The sequence below is a fragment of the Amphibalanus amphitrite genome, unplaced genomic scaffold (assembly GCF_019059575.1).
Source record: "Amphibalanus amphitrite isolate SeventyFive unplaced genomic scaffold, NRLGWU_Aamphi_draft 000126F_arrow, whole genome shotgun sequence".
Taxonomy (NCBI): Eukaryota; Metazoa; Arthropoda; class Thecostraca; order Balanomorpha; family Balanidae; genus Amphibalanus; species Amphibalanus amphitrite.
The window spans coordinates 659,229-683,851 of record NW_024881621.1 but is presented as its reverse complement, the minus strand read 5'-3'; the positions used below and the strand labels follow the sequence as shown (position 1 = coordinate 683,851).

Here is a 24,623-nt window from a genome sequence, read left to right as displayed (position 1 = left end):
CGTAGCTTGAGATATCATATCATAGATAGGAACTGAGATGCTAAGCTCAGTCTGGTGTTTATTTCGTCGTTTAGAAATGTTCAAACAATTTACATTTTTTTAAGAATAATCTAAGGGAACTGCATGCGGACAGAAAATTGGCTGCTCTAAGGTGTTAGTAATGGAGTAAAAACGAATCTATTGGAACTAAATTCGGTTTAACAAATATCCAGACCAAAAAATCGACAAATTACAAAGAAAGGAAAAATGCGGGTAGAACTTATTTTTACAAGCTGATATGCACAGAATCTTAGCAACAATGGGTCAAAATTTGACAAGATACATCTCTATATAAGTAGGGACGAATGCGGCGCACGGCCATGCAGTTATTTGCCGCCATTAGCATCCTTTTTGGCGCCGAGCCGGTTGGATTTGTTCGCGGTCGTGAAACGTGGTTGGAAGTAACTTATTCATAGATATTTTGCATTTTCTTCAACTCTAAAAATGGCTGATGTAAGTACGCACTGCTTGCTTGCATATATTTCTGTTTTGCCTTTTGCTCTGATCAGACAAAAGGAAGGTTCATGGGCTACACTTGTCCGCATAATCCTAATGGCATTCTAAAAGCTGTTCTTTTTCAGGAGTCTAAGCCGGCGGAGGGTGGAGATGCTGGGTCAGAATACATCAAGCTGAAGGTGGTAGGGCAGGTACGTTCATATTTACCCTTGGATTGACCAGTTTCTGTTGTATGGGAAGTGCGAAAGTGTTATTTGTGATGTCGCAAGGTGCGCCGTTTTCGTCATAAGCTTCCTGTATGCTGTTTCAGTAAATCATTTTAACTAATTGAGATTTGAGGCATAATCATTGGCTTATCTTCCATTGAGTGATAAATGTCATGCTCATAAATAGCATGCCAAATATATAGCCCATCTTGAGTTTCAGTCTTTCCGTATTCAGCTCGATCCCAATCCTTGCCTCTTTCAACAATGATGGCTGGCCATCATTTCTTCTCTCTCTCTCTCTCTCTCTCTCCCTCTCTCTCTCTCTCTCTCTCTCTCTTTCTCTTTCTCTTTCTCTCTCTCTCTCTCTCTCTCTCTCTCTCTCTCTCTCTCTCTCTCTCTCTCTCTCTCTCTCTCTCTCTCTCTCTCTCTCTCTCTCTCTCTCTCTCTCTCTCTCTCTCTCTCTCTCTCTCTCTCTCTCTCTCTCTCTCTCTCTCTCTCTCTCTCTCTCTCTCTCTCTCTCTCTCTCTCTCTCTCTCTCTCTCTCTCTCTCTCTCTCTCTCTCTCTCTCTCTCTCTCTCTCTTCTCTTCTCTCTCTCTCTCTCTCTCTCTCTCTCTCTCTCTCTCTCTCTCTCTCTCTCTCTCTCTCTCTCTCTCTTTCTCTCTTTCTCTTTCTCTCTTTCTCTCTCTTTCTCTCTTTCTCTTTTTCTCTCTCTTTCTCTCTCCCCCTCCCCCTCCCTCCCTCCCCCCCTTGGTGACCTGACCTGTGACCTGACCTGGTGCTATCAGTGATCTCTAATAGCAACATATGTACTAGGCAACTGACGCCCTATCACTGATTTTCGAGAAAATGCGCTTTACTCGATGTTATAGTGCATTCCCTAGAGGACCCGTGGCTGGCAAAAATTTTTCTTTGACCTGACCTGTGACGTCATCGGTGACCCTGAGGTCAATGAAATTGGAGTTCCCTTGGCGAACTTGACAGGGCTTTCGAACGCCGTTTGAATTTTGCGGATCTGTTCAATAGTTTCGGAGATATGGGGGGGGGGTAAAAAAATAGCCCCCCCCCCCCACCAGGTCGTGTTATAAACAGACCCCACCAGGGCGCGGGTTAACATTGGTTTTGAGTTAAGATAGCCAAAATGGGCTCCGTGGCTTGCACTTACCGGTTTGAGCACTCACAACATCGAGAAATGCCTCAAATCGAAAATATCTCATTTCAATTAAATAAAAAAATGTCCCATCCCATCGAAGTGAAGTTCTTCACCTGATCACATTTTTCTTTTCAGGATTCAAATGAGATTCACTTCCGGGTGAAGATGACCACGCAGATGGGCAAGCTGAAGAAGTCCTACAGTGAACGAGTGGTACGTATCTGCGTGTGAACCATGCCAAGTCTAACGCTACCTCTCCATTGTTGTTTTAGCAGAAAGCTACTGATCCAACTTTGCGTCATTTATTGCTCATCATTTATCTTTGCTCATTGTATGCCGATATCGTTGCGACGTAAGCGATATAAGTGACATTCGATATGCGGTTGATTGATGGGATAGATAGCGACTGATATCGTATCACGAGTATTCTTTGTGATCTTATTGTCGCAGTGCATTTTAGTGTCTCCTCTCTGGTCCGGATATTAGCTTGGTTTTACATCGTCATTCCATTTAATTACTTTAGCGACCCGGATCTCACAATTATCTAAGGCATACATCGATTTCAATGCGTTCCTTTGTCTGTTCAAAGCAATTTGGCCATTTTGGAAATGCTAATGTCAATACCGGTTTTTTAATGTATTTGACGTCATGTCTATCGATTTTCGTTATTTCACTGCCGGCAGTATGGAACTTTGTCATGCAAACTATATTGTTTCGGCGCACTGGACTTGACTGTCGACTGCTTTTGTAATTCACCTTCCTCCCCGTCGCCCGATGGGTATTTCTTATCCAACCTTTTTCGTCGGCTGCTCCCCTTCACTTTTCTCGTCCCATTGAACTATCCCTGTTGTTCCCCTCTAAATTCCCTTTTGCCGTCGGCAGGGCGTGCCCGTGACGTCACTGCGGTTTCTGTTCGACGGCCGTCGGATCAACGATGACGAAACACCCAAGGCGCTGGAAATGGAGAACGACGACGTGATCGAGGTGTACCAGGAGCAGACGGGAGGGCGCTGAGGGCGCCGAGGCCGCGCGCTCGCTCGCTCGCTCGCGCTGGCTCCATTCCGGCGGATGTCGCCGCCGCCCGCCATCGTCACGTCGTCACGTCATCTCATCATCACCTGCCCGCGGTCACGCCGGCCGCCGCCGTGAACCACTAGTTGTCGGTAACGCCGCCAGGTGGCTGCACGGTCTCCGCCGCTGCCGGCCAGGAGCCCCGGGGCGGACTCAACCGGCGCCGTCAGATAGTTTTAATGACAGCGAAGCACAGACAACTTCTCTCTGAGGCCGAGGCCCGCTCTGAATTCCAGCTCTGTGTTGGTGTTGTTTTAATGCCGTATCCATGGCGACCAGGGGCTCCTCGCCATGCACGTGGCGCATCATCTTGTAACCATGTACGTCTTTGGCTTGGGATTAGCTCACGTCCCTGAAAATAAAATTGTGCTATGATTCTTGCTGGGCGTTGTCGTGGGACGGTTGGATTTCCGGAAGGTTACCGGAGTGAGATGCGTACTCAGGTTAATTATCATTGCTACGGTCCTGATCAGAGTGCTTGGTGGGGTTTGCGACGCCTGGGCAGCAAGGTTTAGCGATCTGGTTTCTCATGGCGCAAACGTCCAGAGTGTTATAAACTGATAACGCGCTATCACTTCACAATGGCGGTTGCGTCGAGTAACCACGATCATAAAGCATACTTCATCTTTCATCAGTAGCGGCGGAACACCTTCACTGCCGACTTTTGGTCCCATTCTTTCCATGCAACGCCCATAGGGCTAATGTTAAAATGCCAAAATCAAAGGGGGGCACGGTGCCCCGGTGCCCTCCCCGTTCCGCCGCCTATGTCTTTTATGACAAAAGTAAGGAACGGGGTCGCGGAGGGCTATTCCGATCGCTAAAAGAACGGTCACCTATTGTGGGGTGCTACTTGATTCCGGTAACGTGGAAAACTTGAAACTGGCATCAGTGAGCAAAGGCCGAGTAGCTATTGGCTTTGGGACTACTATTGGGATTGGGAGTTATTGGGGAGTTTGGAGTAACACATTCACAGACAGTATTGTGCTCTCTAATGAATCAGAATTCATCAGACACGCCTATCAAAGGCCGTATCGGTGGTGCTGATAGACCTTTCGAATATCATTTCATTCACAAACTAATCGTTTTGATATGAAGTCCTGTACGTTCGGCGCAGGTTGAAGAGGTGAGAAATAATAGCAAGATTACCTTTACTACTGCCATGGAAGAAAGCAAATCACTTCACGTAAAAGTTCGTGTGTAATTTGGTAGCAATATGGTAGCTCCCTGCCTTTTCGAACGTGACGCATGTGACGAATTAGCCTGCTGTCGGCTCGCGCATTTTTTACATTCGTTGTGTTCACGGTGTTGTGTTGCTTGTTGCGTTGCAAGCTGGTTGGGACAGGTTGGGACTTGCCGCTCATTTACACAAATTACTCTAGGTTTTGCAATACGCTCTTCAAGTGAACTGAAAGTTCATTGAATAAGGCTTGATATTTGTCTGAAGCCACGCGTCACGGTCAGCACCGCATCTCGTGGAAGCTCGTCGCAGGTTCCACTTCAACTTCCTGTGAATTCGGCGTCGAGGACGAGCGCTACGCTGAAAGGTAAGGTTTTTTCGTACTAGATATGTCTGATTTGATCTCAAGGTGAATAATGACACAAAGGTTTACTTATTCCATTGGCTACTGAGTGCTAAGTTCAAGTTGATGCCAAAATTACACCCACTTGCCAAAATAGCTGTGAATAGGTGAAACATGGTAAATAATATTGAAGTGAAAATTATTGTTATTTTCATCAGTGCAGTGTGATAAGCCATCAATGCTTGTAATATTTTACATTAACCCGCGCCGGGCCGGTGCTCTGAGATTCCGCGCCGGGCCGGGGGGTGTCTGAACGAACACCCCCTTCTAACTCCGCTCCTGGGCCACGTAGCGACACGCGGTAAGCGGCAATCGAAAGAACGTGTAAAATAAGGACGAAAACACTTTGGTCATGTTTTGGGTCAGGTCAAAGGTCAGGTCACCAGAGGTCACCAAATGTAAAATGTTGACTATTTCAACATTTTGGAAACTGCCAACGGCAATCTCGGGAACCGATAGAGCTACAGCGCCGCGGAAAAGCGCATTCGATAGCCCTTTTACAGACCTTTCTGAGTACTGTTCTCAGATTTGACCTCAGGTCAACGGTTTAGCCTCCAGAGGGCAAAAACTTCAAAAATATCCGTTTTTACGAAAAACGTTTTTTCGGCAATAACTTTTGACTCAAAAGAGTCATGACATTACTTTTGCCACCATCGTGTTCCTCTCGTCGAGACGCGTCGAATGAACTATAATTTGACCTTGAAAGGTTAACTTGAAAATTTGACCTCAGGTCAAGGTCATGACCTGACCGGAAAAGGTCATGTTGCATATCAGTCGATCCGCAACGTCGAGCCGAACACATCTAAGGCGTTTTCAGCGCTCTAGCATGTCTCTATCAGAAGTTATTAGCGAAAAACTGTTAGATTCTGTTCGTGACCTGAGATGACCTCGGGGACATAACGAGGGGTCACAGTTGCCATTTTCCGGTTCAGTGTGTCCATTTTACCTACATCTCGATGTTTGAGAGTGTCTAGCATAACGTTTGTGCAAAACAGACGCTTTTCAATTTTCTCCCATTGACTTATAATGGAGAAGTCGCAAAATTGACCTGACCTTAGGTCACCGATATCAAAATTCCGAGATATACATTTTATAGATAATGTTGCTCTAATCAATCGCTGAAAGTTTCAAGACAATCGATCAATCGGTGTAGCTATGACGACCATTCTTATTTTTTCTGAGGTGAGGTCACTTGGCGTGACCTGGTGACCTGACCTAAGGTGACCTGGGTCTGAAATTTTCACAACATGTGTGGAAAAGATGCACGAACAGGTGTGGCAAAAACGGCGGCGCGGAGCGCCGCCGTTTTTGAGATATCTGCGAAAAACTGCAGGGGCAAACCCCCCCCGGCCCGGCGCGGGTTAAACAATCATATGATCAGCTCCACCACCTGTGGTGCAGACTGCAAACCCTTTTGCTAGGATTTAGGAATGACGAATGTTACAGACTACAAAGCGTGGAAACAGGGTTGACCAGTTCCACTAGCTAGGAGTAGGGTGTCAACTGACAAATCTGCAGTCTGCACCAGTCCCAACCTAGCAGACTGGGAATCGGCACCACTGCCCGAGTGCACTGAATATAAGGCATAAGCAATCCTTAAATGTTTACCACCAAGGGTAGATATTTCCACTTTGACTTTGATGTGGAAAATTACAACACAAGGCTGATTATTTGGCTGACCCTACTGACTTTGTACCTGGGTCTCTCATGCATCAGTTGTGTAGACAATGATGTAGCAACATGGCCACTTCCATATATGGTCAATTGTGCTTCACGCGGGGGTACCCCAGCCAGCATTATTACATTGGCCCCACATTGGGCCAAGGTGGGCCACTTGGTGGGGCCCACATAAATTTGTCCCTGGAAAAATGGTGGGACCCACCTGGGCTGACCCACATGGGCTCAAGGTGGGTACCATATGGGGCCCACATGGGCCCCATATGGCTGCCCACATCCAGCCCACCTTAACCCCACTATGCCCACACAGTGCCCACGTTTACCCCACCATACGGGAACACCGCATGAATGCTTGCAAAAATATATGTTCACCAAAATTCCTGGGTATGCCCTCCTATATGGTGCAGACAATCTCATTTCCAAGGACTATGCATGTCAAAAAATACATGGGCAGCTCATGTGGGGCCCACATATCTGCCCATCTCTAGCGGTAGCCCATGGCCCACCTAGCCCACCATGCCCATCAACTACTCATATGGGGCCCATGGCCCCATATGCCATGGGCATGTTGGCTGGGACTTCATTAAAAAATATGCGCCATGCCCATGACCCAAGCATTGTTTTGGAAGTGTTGTGGTGCAGTGATGTTTCAGAAAAAAGTGATTCTGGACTCTGGTTTGGGTTGGGCTGGGATATTAGATTCCCATACATTTTTACAAGTTAAAAACTTGTGATGAGTTTATACGGTTATTACACACTGACAGCTCATAATGACTTAAGGTTAACCTATAATAAGCTGCATTATCAAATTCTGTCTTGTCCCCTGCTCAATGAGCTATTCTGTGGGATTGCCCACTGGATGATATTAAAAACAGGCATAATTACCCTGCGTTCGATGTCTCTCGGACGACGAAGATTCTACGTCGTCCGGCCAATCCCGTCCAAGGTCAGCGGGGGCTCGGCTGCGGTTATAGAACGTGATTGGCCGGACGGCGTAGAATCTTCGCCGTCCGAGAGACATCGAACGCGGGGTTAGTTTCTGCCATTTTATTTAAAAACCAACAAACAGTGGTAGTGAAAACTGAAATGAGGCAGTTTTGTGGCATCCATTCATTCAAGTAGTTAGTTCATTCTGATTCAAGTAATTCAAGGAGGCGGTGTAGTTAGAAAAAAAGTAAGTGTCTAGCACAAGCAAGTTTTAATTATCCACCCGGCTGACCATTCCCCACCGTGAGCCGATATGAACTGGCCCAGATCCGTTCGACCGCTGACGTGGACCAACGTACATAGAGCATTCTAACCCGTCGGGAAAGACCGTTCACACCAGGAAAGTGGCATCGGCCGTCCGTGGCGGCTCTGTCCTGCTCAGTCACTACCATTGCCAAAAGCTGGTGTCGGCCCCGCCCTGGCGGTGGTGCTGTCCTGCTCACACCACACCACTACTGATGGCCCGCGCTCCTGGAGTGGCGCCAAAGCGCCGGTCGGTGGTTGCCAGCCGCTCAGCACTCGACCCACAAACGGTGGCTAGGTCAGCACTCAGCGGTAGCACCAGCCGAGTCTGAATAAGCACTTGTTTTGATCACGTTCGCTCTCCTTGATTGCATGTGACTTTTCGTTCGTGGTTTCATCACACCTGTGTTTTGTTGCGGAAACTGCGTGTTCTAATCTATCGACTGTTTAGAGATGAGTTTGTGTAACAGAGTCCCGGGCCTACTGAGAAGACAATCAGGGATGCGGAGCCGGAGCCGGAGTCGGAGCCGGAGCCGCCGGAGCCGGCATATTTTGCCCGGAGCCGGAGCCGGAGCCGGAGCCGTGAAACAATATAGACCGGAGCCGGAGCCGGAGCCGGAGCCGCCAAAAAAGGGGGCGACTCCGGCTCCTTTTTATTTTTTGAAGAGGAAAAAAATAATTAACCTAGTTCGGTTTGACAGTACAAGGCAGTGAAACATTTGGTATGTACTTACGTCATGGGCCATCAAGTGAATGAAAAAAGCCGAATATCCCCAGTATCCCACAGTACGCAATCAACTTCCTGTCTGCTCCTCCCCCCCCCCCACGTCTACTGCATCCCCAGAACATGAGGACCGGTCATCAGGTGACGGCCATTGTTTTCAAGCCAGTGCAGTGGACTGCGACTCCCAGCACCGTCTCTGCCGAGACGGGTGTCAGCTTACGATGGTTCAGTGAACTCCGATTCGCGGCGACTGCGTTTCCAATGCCATCGCTTCCTAGTCCTTTGTTCTGCCAGTTCTCTCCGAGGTGCGTTTGCGCGGGGACGCGGTCATGAGCCGGTCATGGCAAAGAGTAACGCGTATAACCAATCCAATTTTTCTTCCACCCGTATTTAATTGATTGCATAGGGGATGTACTGAGTCGGAGCCGGAGCCGCCGGAGCCGGAGCCGCCGGAGCCGGACCATTTTACTCGGAGCCGGAGCCGGAGCCGGAGCCGCCATAACATTTCACCCGGAGCCGGAGCCGGAGCCGGAGCCGATTTTTTTCTCCGGAGCCGGAGCCGGAGCCGGAGCCGTCTGAAATTTCCACGGCTCCGCATCCCTGAAGACAATGTTTATCAAATCAGCGCGCCTGCCCGCTCCAAGGATCTGCAATCTGCATATTCTGGTGTTCGTGAGGATATTTTACTCTTTATGCACGCGTTGGCTGTAATCCCGGGTTTGAATCTCTGCCTGCATGGCTCCGTGAAGCAGCCCACTCTCCATATTAACTTATGTAATATAATAATAACCATTTTCCTGATGTGATAACTTCCATTAGCACTAAACCAGCGTTTGGCTTTTTGGCCAACAGTTCTTTGAGCTGCTTCATTCGTTTGCTACTGGCACGTAGCAAGGTTTAACGTGTCTTATTGTAAGACATTTTCAAGTAGTTTTCGTTGTCTGTTGTCACTTGTCGCTTTACTATACAGAGCTGTATCGGCTGTAAGCTGCCGTCGACTGTTCCGTTTGGTAAGCTCCTCTTCTGGACCGCGCTGCTGACCGCCCTCGGTCGCCGGCCGCCGCCGGCACTGTGGACCGCTGCGCCGTGCCGCTGGCACAGAGTTGCGACACCGCGCCTGCTCTACGTCCGCCCTCCGCCGGCGCCGCTGGCAGACCGGCCTGCGGTGCGCGCCGTGTGGACCAGACTACGAGGACCAGACCAGAGACTCGTACACCCACGGCGGCTGTGGTCCGTCAAAGAGTATCGCCCGCCCGCAGGGAATTGGCCCGATCGCCCATGCAGGCGCGGTCGAACCATGCTGCGACGCGGGGTGGTGTCGACGCATACCATTGACGCAGCAGCCACGGGTGTACCCTGCCGCTGAGCGACCATTGGAGAGTGAGCGTAACCGGCTTACCTGGGCCCATAGACAATTCAGTGGCGATTTAAGTCACCTAGCACTATTGTTGGGCTAGCACTCAACATTGTTGTTGGACTCAAGGACGAGCTCTGTCTATCATTACCAGAAGTTTGTGTTGAAATCGAAGTCACACTGAGCTTACATTGACTATCTGGGTATACGGTGGATGGTGCACCGTGTCAAGCTGGCAGGTTTCTGTTGATCCCTCAGCCGCTCAGGCTCGTTGGTCCGGGGTGACGCTATCGAAGTGTGGATTCTGATAATGTCATCAACAGTCGTGACGAAACTCATGATATTGATGACGCAGATTGGACGGACAGGGGAGCCAATCTAAGGACTACAAGGTTTGAGCAAGCTCAATATAAACAAATTGCCGTAGATTGTATCGCGCGCCATCGCAGTCCACAGATGACAAAGCGTGACGGCCACTGTCCACAGCGTAATTACCTATCTCACGGATAGCCCTCGATCTTGTCTCGTCTCGTGATCTCTTCAAGTGTGGCACCGCTTGTCGCTTTCGTCCTTCGGGAGGATACGCTGGCCGTCTCGTTACTTGGCATTGCCTTCGTCGTATCACTTTTCGGGGAAAATTGGAGCTTTATCGAGTTGAGGGAGTGGACGTTTCGCGGAATGGTTACCGTTAGCTCGTCGCGATCAATACTGTTGAGCGATGAACTGTCTACCGCTAACCGCAGGCTTGTCGAACTGCTCTGTGGAAATTTCGTATCTTCGGATTACGCAGACTGCTCTGGTAGTGTAGCCGGGAGTATACGCGAGAGCTGGTTGGTTGATTTGTTTCCAGTTCATTTGATTGTCATTTTCTCATTTTCTTGCATTCTTATTTACGTTGTTACTATAATTTTTCTTGTTGTTTTATATCCTGATTCCTGAGTCAGTGAGGTAGCCGGTGTATCAGGGGTGTTATTCGGAGTTACGTGGTCAGACGCGATCACCTGGTTATGGCCTCTGAATGAGATCACACCAGATCAGGCGTGCTCTCCGTGCTCTGGGTGAGGAAGGTCAAGTGACCGGACGTCGGGCGGGCGGGGCTGACCTTTAGTAGCGCACGGGGTCGTCGCTCGTCGGCGTCGGCGGGGGAGGGGTCAGTCGGTGCCGTCGGCGGTCGGTCGGACCTGCCAGACGAGCGGTGGGCGGCGGTCAGTGAGGGTGTGGGTGTCGTGTCCTGGGACACCGGGTCAGGTCAGGTCAGGTGACGGTGAAGAGTCGGCCGACGCCGGGCGCTGCGCATTACTCCGGTGAGTAAGCAGCCGGTCCGCCGGCCGTCGAGGACCCGAGCTGTGTTTACAGTGGTACTGCGAGAAACGGCTTCTCGGTATTACTTGCGTAGACACAGCGAATCAGCTGCTCGATCCGAATTGGAATGTCATGCTTAATTGCCATCTTTGCTTATAGTGTATCTAGGTGTAACAAAAACTTCGTGAGTTGAACTTTGCCCAGTTTGTATTGATTCTTGAGGACCTGTCTGGCTTTTTTACGGGCAACAAAAACGCCGTCTGGCTCGCTTGGGCAGACTGGCAATCCTGTGAGACGACTACCTCTTGTGGAAGGACGGGGAGGACGTAGTCGCTTGGGTCACTGACCGATCTTTGAACCATCTCAGGGTCCTCTGGGACCATGCTGTCGACCACCATCCTCATCCTCTTCCCCTCCCGCCCCTCCACACCCTCCCGCCCCTCTGTTGCGATTCCAAGTCGAATGTGTAGCGAATGAAACCCAAAAAAAAGTTATAAATACACCAAGCGGATGTATTTTAATCAAAGTCCTGGCAAACCCAGCTCTAAACACCGGAGAAAACAGTGACCCTGCCGTCCGCGCTTCAGGGGTCGCCAATCGCACTAAACAGATGCGGCCACAGTGCCGACTCGATCCTTAAATGGGTACAAGTAAATACTCGAGATAGGCTCGAGCGCTACCCCGCAATTACCAACCCTTTAATAGGCTCACAGCCGTATAATTATGAGCGCCCGTACTTGGCACGCTAAATGGTTAATTTCAATACAGCACCATTAATAGCAGCAGACGATCAGCCCACAGACGTTCACGTTTTAACTGCCGCATTAATGGCGCTGTGTTTTGGTGGTCGGGACAAAATGGGTGTGGGGTGGAGGCTAGCCGACAGACGTAGTCTCCAATTTAGATTCTCGAATGCATATGCGCCGCGGGGAACGCCGACAGACTGCCCACAGACGAGCCTGCCAACGCCCCGCAAACGGATATAGATTCGAGAGCCCAACACACCCAGCCGCAGCAAGGACTGTTGCGCGACTGCCCTCCGCCGGCACGACACGACCCGACATCGCCTCACCACACGTGGTCAGCCGCCGACCAATCAGCACACGCAGGGCCGCGGCAATCGGCGGCGCCCTGACAAGTTAGGCTGTACCGCAATGCGGCGGCCCGCCGCGGCGGCCGGGCGGCGCGCAGGAGCGATAACCGGGGCCCAGCCGTTAACACAAGTTACAAACCAAAAGCAAATTAAGATACACTTTAAAGTTACATGAAAAATATTAATTCATTATGCAAACTTAACATACTCCCCACCAAAATGGGGCTTGCCCCATTTTCATAACTAAAGTCCGCTTTAGCACATCACCGGCGCACCACTCCCATGACTGTCCTGCGCAGACCGCCGCAGAACTGGAGGTCGCCGGCCGTGGCCGCGTCTGTGTCGGCGCCACCTCAGCGTCCTCCTCGTCGTCATCGTCGAAGTGCCTGCCGATGATGAGGACGGCTCGTCCTCGTACGTCTGCAGCGACTCGATGCGGTCCAGGCCGCCGCACTCATCCACCTGGAGAGCCACGGTGCCCTCCCGGTCCACCTGCTCGGCGCACCTCAGCACGTTCGACAGCGCGTCCGGGAAGACCAAGATGAGGTTGACGTCCCCGGCGGCCAGCAGGTCACAGCGAGGCTTGGCGGCGCCCAGTCGGTACAGCTCCGCCACCAGCTCCTGGGAGCCGCCCGACGTCAGGTTCAGGATCACCATCACCCGGACGGCCTCCCGCTGCGACCGGTGGTCGTCCTTCTGAAGCATCTCCAGGACGTCAACGATGATACTAAAAAGACAAGAAAGATTCGTGAGTAGCGAGAACAGCAGATCGCATAATCCAGCGGCAACATGGCGCTGCCAAGCTGCCACGCACTCAGCCGACAGACTGAGCTTGCCATCCTTCTACCGCCTAGATAGCCTTTCTGCGACCAAATAATATAAACACTTAACTTGCTTATCCTACAGTTACCCTACTATGCTTCTCAGACCCCACGAATCACTGCCAAAAGCCTCCCCACCATGGGACAGCCTCGGGGATGAACCTCACTGGGGCGCGTTGCGGTGGGTTCACCCTCGACGGCGCCACCGATGCCACCGCCAGATCCCGCCGGGGTGCTTCCTCTGCACCGACGGGATGGGTCGGGGGCCGACGATCGAGGGCGCCTCACGGCACCACGACGGCCGGGAGCGGCGGCCATATGTCGGCCTCTCGTCAGAGCCCCAAATCGGGGGCGGCTCGTGGAACTTCTCACTCCACATCAGTTGTGAGTTGGAGCGAGAGTCGTTCAGCTCATTGTCATGAATGCCAGTTGGGCTCGCGTCCCAGTCAGCAGCATCGGGCCGACTAGAAGGGCACTGGCTCGTGTGGAGACCATCATTGTCTCCACCTTTCAGCCCATAGTCAAAAATAGTATCGATGGCTCTCAGCCCATCAGCCTCCAACTGATCCTGTAGGACGAACTGATGCACGTCATCAGCCGCTACGAGGACGTCAACCTCACCGCCCCGGAAATCATCAGCCGTCTGGATCTCAGACGGCAACCGAGGTGGCTGAGCAGCTGGGAGCGATGAGCACAGCACGTCTGTGCTCTTCATGTCAAGTTTGACTGACGGGCTTTCGAAACGACTTTCAATATCAACCTCATCTCGATCATAGGCGCAAGGCTGCTCGGTTCTCTCATGGAACCCGATACAGGCAAATGTGTCGGAGCCCTTCTCAGGTAGTCCCAGCCCCAGAGCCAGGGAGCTCCTGACATAGGAGGCGTCAGATCCTCCATCAAGGAGATCACGTGCCGGCGTGCGGCCATTGGGACCTGCTGCCACAACAGCAGCGGTTTGCAAGAAGCTCTTTCTTGTAGAGCTGACATTATATCGGTGACGACTGGGCAGCTCAACACCGTGCGTCTCAGCCTCTGCACAAGTACCCGGAGCAGGAGGCTCAGGAGGCTGGAGTGGTTCAGCATCAGGGCTCAACTCAGAAACTGCTGAGGGTGAACGCTGCGTTCCAAACTCCGCATCATGCAGCAGCGAGTGATGCTGGCGGCCACGCTCAGCACACGGACTGCCCAGACATTCCCTGGCCAGGTGTTCAGAGTCGAGGTCTCTGGTGGTCACCGAGAACGTTGCTGGTGGGTCAACAGCAGAGCATTCACTATTCGGGCCCCTAGCAAGCTCTCTGACCCGAATTTCCTCCTTCAAAAACACCAGGAAGTCGTCAAAGTGGTGACTCGATCGCCGGGCCCACTCCAGACGCCAGTCTTCGGGGATATTGCCCTTCACCATGGGCAGCAGCAGGCTGGATAGGCTCTCTGAGGAGACACCCAGAGTGCTGAGAGCTCTCGTGTGCGCAGACAGGTGATCTATGAAGGATCGCATGGCCTTCAAGTCACCGTGGCGGACTGATGACATGTTCATCAGCTCCTTCAAGAGAGTCTCCCGTCGCACATTCTCGAGGTCAAATCGCGCTTTCAGAGCTGACACCGCCTGCACATACCCGTCACCCGTGACTGGGATGCCCTGGATGGCCCTCAATGCCGCACCGGCGAGATGCGACTTGAGGATCACGAATCTCTGAACGTTTGCGTAGCCAGGGTTGTCGTGAACAGAAATCAAAAACAGTTCCCAGAACTCGGGCCATCTCATCACATCACCATCGAATGTGGGAATCGCCACGGTGAGAGATGATTTCAAATCGGCGCTACCAGCTGCCTTCATCGACTCTGCCCTGAACTGGGCCTCCTCTGCCTTCTCGAGGCGAGTCAAGAGGCGAGAACCGAGGAAAGCCTCATCCTCCAGAGTCTGAACATGCTTTGTCTCATCGGCCTGACCCTGTTTGTCCAGCTGGACCTGCAAGCCCTGCAACTGAGTCTGGATCTTCTCCACATGGTGAAGTTTTAGGGCAAGTTGGTCCGGGTCTAGCGCTTTCCGATCTCCCTCCCTGTAGGCTCGGAGATCGTTGCACGCTTTAGTAGCCTTTGTGCGCAGACGCGACCTAGCAGCCAGTAGCTCCTCCATGTTTGAGTGAAATGGGAACTAAATCAAAGTACAAAGTGGACTGTATGTTCAAAAACAAACTATCAATTTACCCAGTGGACTTAACAAAATTTAACAAAATTTAATACCGGTAGCCTTGGGGACTGTGTCCTCCACTGAATAAATGATCCGGCCCCGGTGGACTATGTTGCGATTCCAAGTCGAATGTGTAGCGAATGAAACCCAAAAAAAAGTTATAAATACACCAAGCGGATGTATTTTAATCAAAGTCCTGGCAAACCCAGCTCTAAACACCGGAGAAAACAGTGACCCTGCCGTCCGCGCTTCAGGGGTCGCCAATCGCACTAAACAGATGCGGCCACAGTGCCGACTCGATCCTTAAATGGGTACAAGTAAATACTCGAGATAGGCTCGAGCGCTACCCCGCAATTACCAACCCTTTAATAGGCTCACAGCCGTATAATTATGAGCGCCCGTACTTGGCACGCTAAATGGTTAATTTCAATACAGCACCATTAATAGCAGCAGACGATCAGCCCACAGACGTTCACGTTTTAACTGCCGCATTAATGGCGCTGTGTTTTGGTGGTCGGGACAAAATGGGTGTGGGGTGGAGGCTAGCCGACAGACGTAGTCTCCAATTTAGATTCTCGAATGCATATGCGCCGCGGGGAACGCCGACAGACTGCCCACAGACGAGCCTGCCAACGCCCCGCAAACGGATATAGATTCGAGAGCCCAACACACCCAGCCGCAGCAAGGACTGTTGCGCGACTGCCCTCCGCCGGCACGACACGACCCGACATCGCCTCACCACACGTGGTCAGCCGCCGACCAATCAGCACACGCAGGGCCGCGGCAATCGGCGGCGCCCTGACAAGTTAGGCTGTACCGCAATGCGGCGGCCCGCCGCGGCGGCCGGGCGGCGCGCAGGAGCGATAACCGGGGCCCAGCCGTTAACACAAGTTACAAACCAAAAGCAAATTAAGATACACTTTAAAGTTACATGAAAAATATTAATTCATTATGCAAACTTAACACCCTCCACACCCTCCCACTTGTTACGTAACCCCCGCCGATCGTCCAATTAATCGCTGTGTTCAGATCAGCACGCTGCTCTGACGTCACACTACCAATATCGACACGGGCATCAGCGCTGCATTAGTGATTGTCACGGCTCTATGACTCAGTGTCCGGACACATAAGCGCGCCGGCATTGATGTCGGACGGCCTTGTCGATCGATGGAGGTCGCAACTGGGCAGTGGGCTGGGTCGGTCGCCGTCACCCGTTACCCCTCGTGCAGCGATGTGGACTAGCATCGGCAATGGGCGTGTCAGCTTGTAGCCGTGGACGGCATTACGGGTGCTGGAGCCGTGGACTGGGGTTTTGGACTGATAGTCTGAGTTGTGCTGAACAGAACAGAACAGATGAAATTGTTGCACTCGCTTATGTCCAGGCAATCTGCGTAGGAGAGCTCATTGGTATCCTCCGAGTAAGAGCGGCCGCCTGCCACCTTCAGATCAATGAAGTTCTGAGAGGGTGAGCGAACTCGGTTGGTGACCCGCCCCCACCGCTCTTCACTCTCTAACTCTATCCTCTGAGATCAATACAGCTGCTGCCGCCCGGTCGGCAGGGCGGCGCCGCTTCCTCGAACCTTGGAGAGGCCATGGATGTCGATATCTAGGGCGATGGGAGTTACGTTCGACGCCTCGATCTAACTTATTCACTGATATCGCTGTGTGCCGTGGCCCATGGGTATCCCTCGGGTCCCAGAAAGTCGAGACCTGACGAGAACTGCGATTGTTCTCTTCTTCGACTGGATGAATGGCATCGTTGTCATGATGATCATAAGCAGTGGCGGCACGGGAGCATCAACAACTGTAGGGGAGCCACAAGAGTGGCGGAGGGACATAAAAACGGCAGCATCTGAACCATCAACAGCGACGGAAACCATCAGCACAGCGGACCATCAACATTCGCTGCCACAGAGGACCATCAACATCTCCAGCAAAAAGTCAACAGATGAGGTAGTTCCGATGAGCGAAGGTCTGGCGTTGCTTTTTTTTCTTTTTTCTTTTGTTTGGGTGGTTCATAATGCTCTTAATTCTGCGGTACTGCACAAACGGTACTTACATTGACACACGCAGGTTTGACCCAGGTTTATCAGTCTCTAATATGGGATAAATGCAGGACATTTAATCCAGCGCACCTCTCGATAAGTATCGGATCGATCGATCCTGAGTCCTGATACCTGTCCGTCCCAGCGTCATCGCCCGCTGGTGTTTTCTTCCGCTTTGGTGCTTTCGTCCGCTGTAGTCCGATCCACTCATCGGCTTGTGGCGTCGCACAAGTTTCTAATGCCTCGTGAGTAGCGGAAGCTCTCAGCTGGAATTAACGAGGAAAAGATGGTTTCCGCTTGGTCTGCCCTTATTGATGCGTGTAATGCCCGATCAGCAATCTTGGCGTCTGGTCCTGGTAAGACGTAATGCGATATTCTACGGTTGTATCTGTCGGAGCTGTGCTTCAAGCTATCAAATTGTTGGCAGCGCTGAAAAGTGACCGATCTCAGGCAACTATCTCTCCATCGCTGAATTAGCTGATCTCTCACCCTGTCATATATTTATGTCTGTCCTGTCATGGCCGAACGTTATGGTAACGGGTGTTGCCGAGCACAAGTAGGCGCCCTCCATATGAGCCCTTAATGCGCCTGTTTTGTCTTAGTTTCTATTTTATATTATCTAACTGACATCCAGTCGTTTGGTTTTGCCGGTGGTGCCTGAAATGGAGAGCTGTTCTGCAGTATTACGCGGGGATGTCGTGCAGTCCACGGCTCGATCACGCCGTGTGCCGTGTCTCTCTTTCCCGTTCTGTTTCCCAGTCGCGCCTTGCCTTGCCGCGCGGGCCATTTTCGTGCCGGTGCGTGGCGTCGGTGGCGTGCCGACTGGCCGTTTTAGAAGCCTCCGACTCCGACTGCTCGAGGGTCTGGCGTGGAGCCATCAGCTCGACCCTGCCCGGAGACGGCGCGCACTCACACACAGGCGCGGACGGACTGGGGCGGGGGTGCCGCCCTGACCTTGGCGCCCGCCGCTGCCCCCATACCGTCGAGGGCACAGACGGGCGCTGTCCCCGCACCGCGTCTGTCAATGGTGTGGGGTGTGTCAAATGGTTTGCTGACCGGTCATTGAACGGGGGTGTGACCCAGGGCACTGACCGGTCACTGTGCCCGTGTCCGGTAGGAGACAGTTTCACGGATACTGACCCATTAGCGTCGCCACGGGGGGGCAAGCGGGGCAGCTTGCCCCCCCCCCCAACCTCGGACGGGGCACCCCCTGAGATCGATACAGATCCGATGAGATTTTGGAGTCGGGGAAAAAATGGAGGTACCTTTCTAAGAATGCCCGTGAGGTCAGACTCTGTTGGAGCGTGCAGTTCAAACCAAAGTCAGAGTCGCAGTCGCCAAAATCTTCAAGACTCAGACTCCAGACTAAGAAATGTCAATGCTATGATTCATTCCATGTTCCTAGTTGGTTCTTTATTACATTTTGTAGCTGATTTTCATAAGTTTTGGAGTGCTGACACATACAGGGTGCGGAAAAAGTTCTGTCATATGCATGCTAATCTCGCCTACGAGCGCTGCAGTTGAGTTCTGGGCAGCGAATAGCCGCAGGCGTGACCTTGGGTGACCTAGCCACCTGGCCGGAGGGCAGAAACTACCAGCCATTCACGGTCAGTCATGAAAAGGCAGGCTAAACGACGCCTCGTCGCTGGGTGCCTGCGCGCGGCGGCCAAATCGGGCATGACCGATAAGCAGGTTACGGCAAAATGTGGAGTCACCTGGCGAACAGTCATGCGCATTAAAGCCAAAACACGAGCAGGGGAGACCAAGGGGGAGACTGTCGATCCGATGGTTCGATTCAATCCGGTGAATAAACATCCACACAAGGTGATGGTGCTCGGCGTGGTGGGTTCGGACGGCAAGAAGTGCCCGATGCTCTTCATTGATGCCAATGAGAAGGTGAAGAGGGTGGTGTACGAACGTCTGCTGAACAATGACGTCATCCCATGGATCCTGAAGACCTACCCACTCGGCAATTTTGTGCTCCAGCAGGACGGAGCGCCCGCGCACACTGCAAGTTCCACCCAGCAGAAGTTGACGGAAGAGCTCGGGGAGGCCCATTTCTGGCGCAGGGAGATGTGGCCTCCTCAGTCACCCGACCTGAACTCCCTCGACTACGGCATCTGGAGCGTATTGCAGGAGGAGGTCCAGGGAGTGTCCCATCCTAATGTGGAGGCTCTCGAGGCGCACATCGTGAAGACGTGGGAGGCGATGGACCCTGCCTACATCTTCAAGACATGCCAGTCTTTTAACCCCTGTGTGGAGAAGGTCATCACCGCTGAGGGGGGTTATATTGAGTGAGGGGGGAGTGAAAGCATGTGGTAAGATGTGGCAAACCAGTGTTTGGTGGTTTTATTAGATATAGCTGCTCAGGTTGCATTTGTTTGTGGACATGCGGAGATATGACAGAACTTTTTCCGCACCCTGTATTTTTCGTTCAAAGCGTGACACGAAATCTTCGGGATCTTTCTCAACTCTCGTCAAATGTCTGCGACAGGCACAAGTACCGTTCAAGTGCCGCGGCCCGCAGGGCTCATGAGCTTGCTTTTCACACAGGCTCCTAAGGAGTTCCACTGAGCTCTAAGAAGCTTTCGGAGGGCCCAAACAGGCCTCTGAGAGTCCCACTGGTGTCCACGTTCTCTGAGGACCCATTACAGGGATCTTTGAGGACCTTATACATACGTAGACCTCTGAAGGGCCACACGAATCTTTGAGGATGCCTTCGAAAATTTCTGAAAACCTCAACTGGCCTCTGATAGTTCAGCCGAACTTTTGAGGCGGCAGACTTTACTAACCCCAACCCGGCATCTGAGGGGTCACAACTCACGTGTCCCTTTGAGGGCCGCAACACATGTTTCTTATGTCCCTACCTACGTAGGGTCCTTAGGGATTCGACACAGACCCAGACGGTTCACACTGTTATTCGAGGGCTCCAGGCTCACCCTGGGCCAAGTCTCTTAGCGCCCGCCGCCCACACTGGCTTCTGAAAGCTCGTGTGCCCTAAAGGGCTTTCCGGGCCCACCTTAGGCTCGGAAAGCCCTAAAGCACCATATACACGTAAATATTTGGGGTGACCCACGCCGATCTCCGGGATCCTAAGCAGGCTTCTGAGAGTCCACACTGACCCTGAGTGGCCTGCAATGGCCTGGAAGTCGCAAGCCTATCTCTAAGGAATCCCTTGCCGCTATGCCGTGCGTAACTTTTGGTTCCGTTAAATATTTTTGGTCGCGTTTGCAGCGCTTCCCTTCACTCGAAAAACCAGAAACTTCTTGTTCACACTCGAGTGAACAAAACACTTCTTTTCACTGCAGCAAGGATGAATGATGTACTTCCGATTCACACTTCCGACATTCACTCTCAGTCTCCGCCGCCCGAATGCCCAGTTCTTAGCTACAATCGGCGACTGGGATAAGTCCTATGCATTTCACGTAAAACCTCGGCATGGATGCATGAATGGAGGTTTTAGCGAGGTGATCCGATTCAAATGGAGCGTTTTTCACCCTTTTCTGGGTAATGATCATGAGCGACGAGAGTCTGCGCAGGGGCCAGGGGACCACAGGGGCCCTCCAGGGCATATTTTAAGGATTTTTCACTGCGTCCCAAAGGTGGCATAGGGCACACGCTTTGATCGGAAAGGGCACATTGCAAGCGAAATAGTATATAATGCAAGTGAGATAATGTACAGATACATTGTGTACTGTGCTGTTGGAGGGGCACTGCAAGCGGGATATTGGGAGCGGGCTGTGATTGCTTTTGGCCAGTCTCGAAATTCGCCCAGTCGTAGTGCGTTCTTCATCCGCATTCAAAGGGTGAACCGGCGATTTAATGACATTTACATTGTTGTTAGTCACTCGTTTTCCTGAACGGCGTTGGGCGTGTTTGACCTCCCTTGACGCACCAAATTGTACCTATGTTTAGAGAATAAAAATGAATATGCACATGATTAAAATGTGATACAAACGTCTCTTCATGCGTTTTTCACCCTTATCAATCGATTCAAAATAGAGGTTGACGTGTGAAACATTGCCAATTTGCATTGAAGATACTATGTGTTAAGTGTTTGAAATAATTAGATGACGTAAGGTCAAACAGTACCCACCTAAGTTGTGACAAGAAATCATCGGATTTTAAAGCTACATAACAAATCCATCATAGATTAATGCTTTGGATGAACGGATGCTTTGGATGCTTCGGATTTCGCTTCCTTACTGCCTATCATGTAATATAACCCAAACTTTTCCCAATGGAAGTTCCTTTGTTTAATTATTGTGCCCAGAAATGTGTCGATTTTGTGCCATTTCCGGGCGCTTTGGGGGGGGGGGGGAGCATGGCCCCGTGGCCCCCTCTATATCCTCCTATGGCCAGACGGCCATGACGGCCCTGATCTGACCGTATGCCATCAAATGTCAAACTTCGCAATGATGCGATATTTTTTTCGGAAAACGTGCCGGTATCTCAAAAACTATGATAGCTAGGAGGGCGCAATCGATAGGAGAAAAGCAATCGATATATCTTGAACAGCTCTTTCGTCAATATTTCGTCAGAATTGAGTTCAGATCAACGGTTAAGGCTCCATAGCCAAAAACGGGTAAAATTACAATTTTTGTCAATATAGGTTTCATGAAAAGCTTTTGAACTAAAAAAAGGTAGAAAATTTTCGTTTGCACGATCGTTCTTCTCTCATTTTTACCTCGAAATGTCAAGGTCAGAACTTGACCTCACATTAAGGTCATTTCGTGACCAAGATAGATCATGTCGCATATCAGTCGATGCGTTTCGATGAGGTACCTCAAAACACTCATACAATCCACTGTGCATGCAAAAGCCCTGTAGGGCCGGATTTTGGGCCAGGCTCCGGTCCTCCGGGCTCCAACTTGACATCTCTAAACAGGACTTTAGGGAAGGGCAGGACACAGAGTCTGAGCCCTAAGGACAGGGCGGGCACAGGCCATGAAGCTAAGATAAGACGGATACTTGAGGGCTGGGTAGGATGCAGGGTCCGAGGGCAAGGCAAGGCGCGGGTCTGAGGCTATCATTACACAAGGCCGGAGAGAAGTGCAAGACACAGGGCCTTAGAACACCTGATGATCAACACACCTGATGGCAGGGCAACACGCAGGATCTTAGAGCAGGGCAAGAAATAGTACCTAAAGGAAGAGCAAGACATAAGACACAGGTATGGCACAAGGCCCGAAACACCGCCCACGTCTTGTCATACCTTCGGGCCCCGAAGGTATGACAAGACGTGGGGGGTGTTTCACGGACGCTGCTATCAAATTCCGCGAGCTGACGTCATACTTGTGGTAGTGTTTGAGCAATGGGCCTGTTGATGTCTCCATGGAAACCCAATTTGACACGTGTAATAGCAGCGTGCTGCTATCACCGGTGAAACAGGGCCAGGGTATGGGGCCTGAGGGCAGGGCAAGGCTCAGCCGCTCAGGGCATGAAGGCAGAACAAAGCACGGGTTCTGAGGACAGGTAAGGGCACGGGGCATGAGGACGGGAAACGGCACGGGTCACGGGACCTGAGGGCGGGAGACACCACAGGGCCTGATGACAGGGCAGGGCACAGCGCCTGAGAGCGGGCATGGGACACGAGACCTTAGGGCAATGCAGAATACAGGGCTTGAGGGCAGAGTAGGACACAGGGTCTGATGGCATGGGACGGCACAAGGCCTGACGACAGGGCAGAGCACAGCAACTTAGGGCGAGGCAGGGCACGGGCCTGAGGGCGATACAACGCATAAGGCTTAATGGCAGAATAGGGCACAGGGTCTAAGGGCAGGGCAATGCACATGAGGCCTGGAAGCAGAACATGACAGGACAGGGCCTGAGGCAGGGAAAGGCATTAGGCTCGAGGATGGGCGCGGGGCCGGGGCATGAGGACATGGGAAGGCACAAGGCCTGATGGCAGGGCAGAGCACAGTACCTGAAGACAAGGCAGCGGCACGGGGTCTGATGGCAGGACGTGTCACAAGGCTTGAGGGCAGAGAAGGGCATGGGTCCCAAACTAGGGTAGGGTAGGGCACGGGGCCAAAAGACGGGAAGGCAGCGCATCAAATTTCCAGGCAGAATATGTAAAGTATCATGTTTGAGGGCAGGGCAGAGCGGGGCACAGGGCCTGAATGCAGAGCAGGGCACAGGGCCTGAAGAAAGGGCAGGGCAAGGTACAAGACCTAAGGACAGGGCACTGGGCAGGGCACATATCCTAGGGGTAGGTATAGTAGGGAAGAACATAATAAGGTGTATGACCAAGGGTAGGGCAGGGCACAAGGACTGGAGAGGGCATGTATGTGCTTAGGTACATAGTAAATCAGGGCACAAAGCAATCGGAAAGCCAACATCTTTTACACAGTAAAAGACCGAGACATGTTACTTATTTTTGCTCGCACTTTTCGGCTGAAACCGTAGCATTTCAGTGTGGGACGCAGTGGTCCAAATTTCGCGAGGGCTACGTCCCAAAGGCAGGGGGCTGCGTCCCAAAATGGGACGCAGTCAGTATGTTAAAATATGCCCTGGGGCCCTCTGCAGTGCGTCGGCAATCGCAGCCACTGTAATTCTAACGGTCATTTATGTCCAGAAATTTCAAAATTTTGATTTTTTTTTTTTTGTAAAAAAAATTCATGCTATAGCTAGAATAAAAACTTTGTCACCATCGGATTCCTCGCACCATTGCGCGTCGAATGATATGTAAAACGAGTGAGTAACGGCTGGGGAAGGCAAGATTTAACACAAAACTTGATTTTGCCCCCCCAACCGGAAATGTCTGGCGACGCCTATGTAGGTACTGACCGCTGACCAACTGACGAACGCACGGAAGCGATGACAAATGGTGTGAATAGTAGCAGAATTAAAAATCTAAACAATTTTAGTGCTTCTATACATCTAAGAGATCCCGCTTTTAATTCATCTGGGAAGCAGTGAATTATGACGAGACGCATTGCCGCCCATCCGTCCACTGCCTACGTCAGACAACTTTTTTTCACCCAGCTCGGTCACCGATTTAGATCGCTTCGTTATGCCTCTGGTCACTGCACCCTGTCTGTTTATCTTTTCGGGAGAACTCGCGAGCAGACGGGCCCGTCTGGAGGCGGGGCTCACGCACAAGGCCGGCTGACGTCAGCTTACGCATATGCACCATCTAGTGGTGTGCGGACGTCCGGACGAATGGGTGGGTGTCTCAACGTGTTCACTGCACCTGTGGATGGTGGCTCAGCCAAAGGCACGTGAGTTCAAAGCGGTGCGGCAATGAGATGCCCGTCTCAGAGACTGAGATGAGGTCGGTAGAGATCATGTGTAGCAGGAGACAAGCATGCGTTTACGTCTGTTTTCGTTTATGGATATCTGAGAGGAGTCTTAAATACCGCAGAAGGCGGGCGGGATAGATGCCGCCGCATTGTCGGACGCTGTTGACCTGGGACAGGGAGTGTAGGACAATGGGGCTTCTCCCCTCTGTTTATTACGGTTTCCTTATATCCGCCCCGGCCTCGCCAGTACCTCACGCATTCGATCCCGGCTGTAAGCTGTCAGGGACTGTCTGCCGAAGGGGTTCGGAATGTTTTTATTGTCTAGAAAGTGCACCCGTCCTCGGCCATAAACACCGGCAGAACTCGAGAGGCTATCTTGGGCGGTCAGTTCCTCTCTGGCCACTCCTTCCGCTATATCCCAGACTATCCCAGGAACGGGCTC

The 24,623-nt window shown here is 51.7% G+C and overlaps 2 protein-coding genes across 5 annotated transcripts in view; both read left to right on the top strand.

Annotated features, from left to right (window-relative positions):
* The first annotated feature begins 332 nt into the window (after positions 1 to 332).
* On the top strand, positions 333 to 3,303 carry LOC122381736 (small ubiquitin-related modifier-like). Its single transcript, XM_043366285.1, has 4 exons — positions 333 to 492; positions 621 to 686; positions 1,988 to 2,065; positions 2,735 to 3,303. Exons 1-4 carry the CDS (start codon positions 484 to 486, stop codon positions 2,864 to 2,866), a joined length of 285 nt encoding a protein of 94 aa, XP_043222220.1. The 5' UTR covers positions 333 to 483; the 3' UTR covers positions 2,867 to 3,303.
* Positions 3,304 to 4,173: 870 nt separating this feature from the next.
* The window catches only part of LOC122381729 (kidney mitochondrial carrier protein 1-like), a 61,401-nt gene continuing 40,951 nt past the window's right edge, over positions 4,174 to 24,623 (top strand). For 2 of the 4 annotated variants that reach the window (XR_006256577.1, XM_043366266.1), the window contains exon 1: positions 24,068 to 24,156. Coding sequence is in view for 1 of the 4 variants with exons in the window: in XM_043366266.1 (XP_043222201.1) it covers positions 24,102 to 24,156 (55 nt within the window). In the remaining 3 variants the exon portion in view is untranslated. Of the gene's footprint in view, positions 4,468 to 10,646; positions 10,793 to 24,067; positions 24,157 to 24,623 lie in introns of those variants that run through there. The other 2 variants (XM_043366269.1, XM_043366271.1) reach the window with 2 other exon arrangements.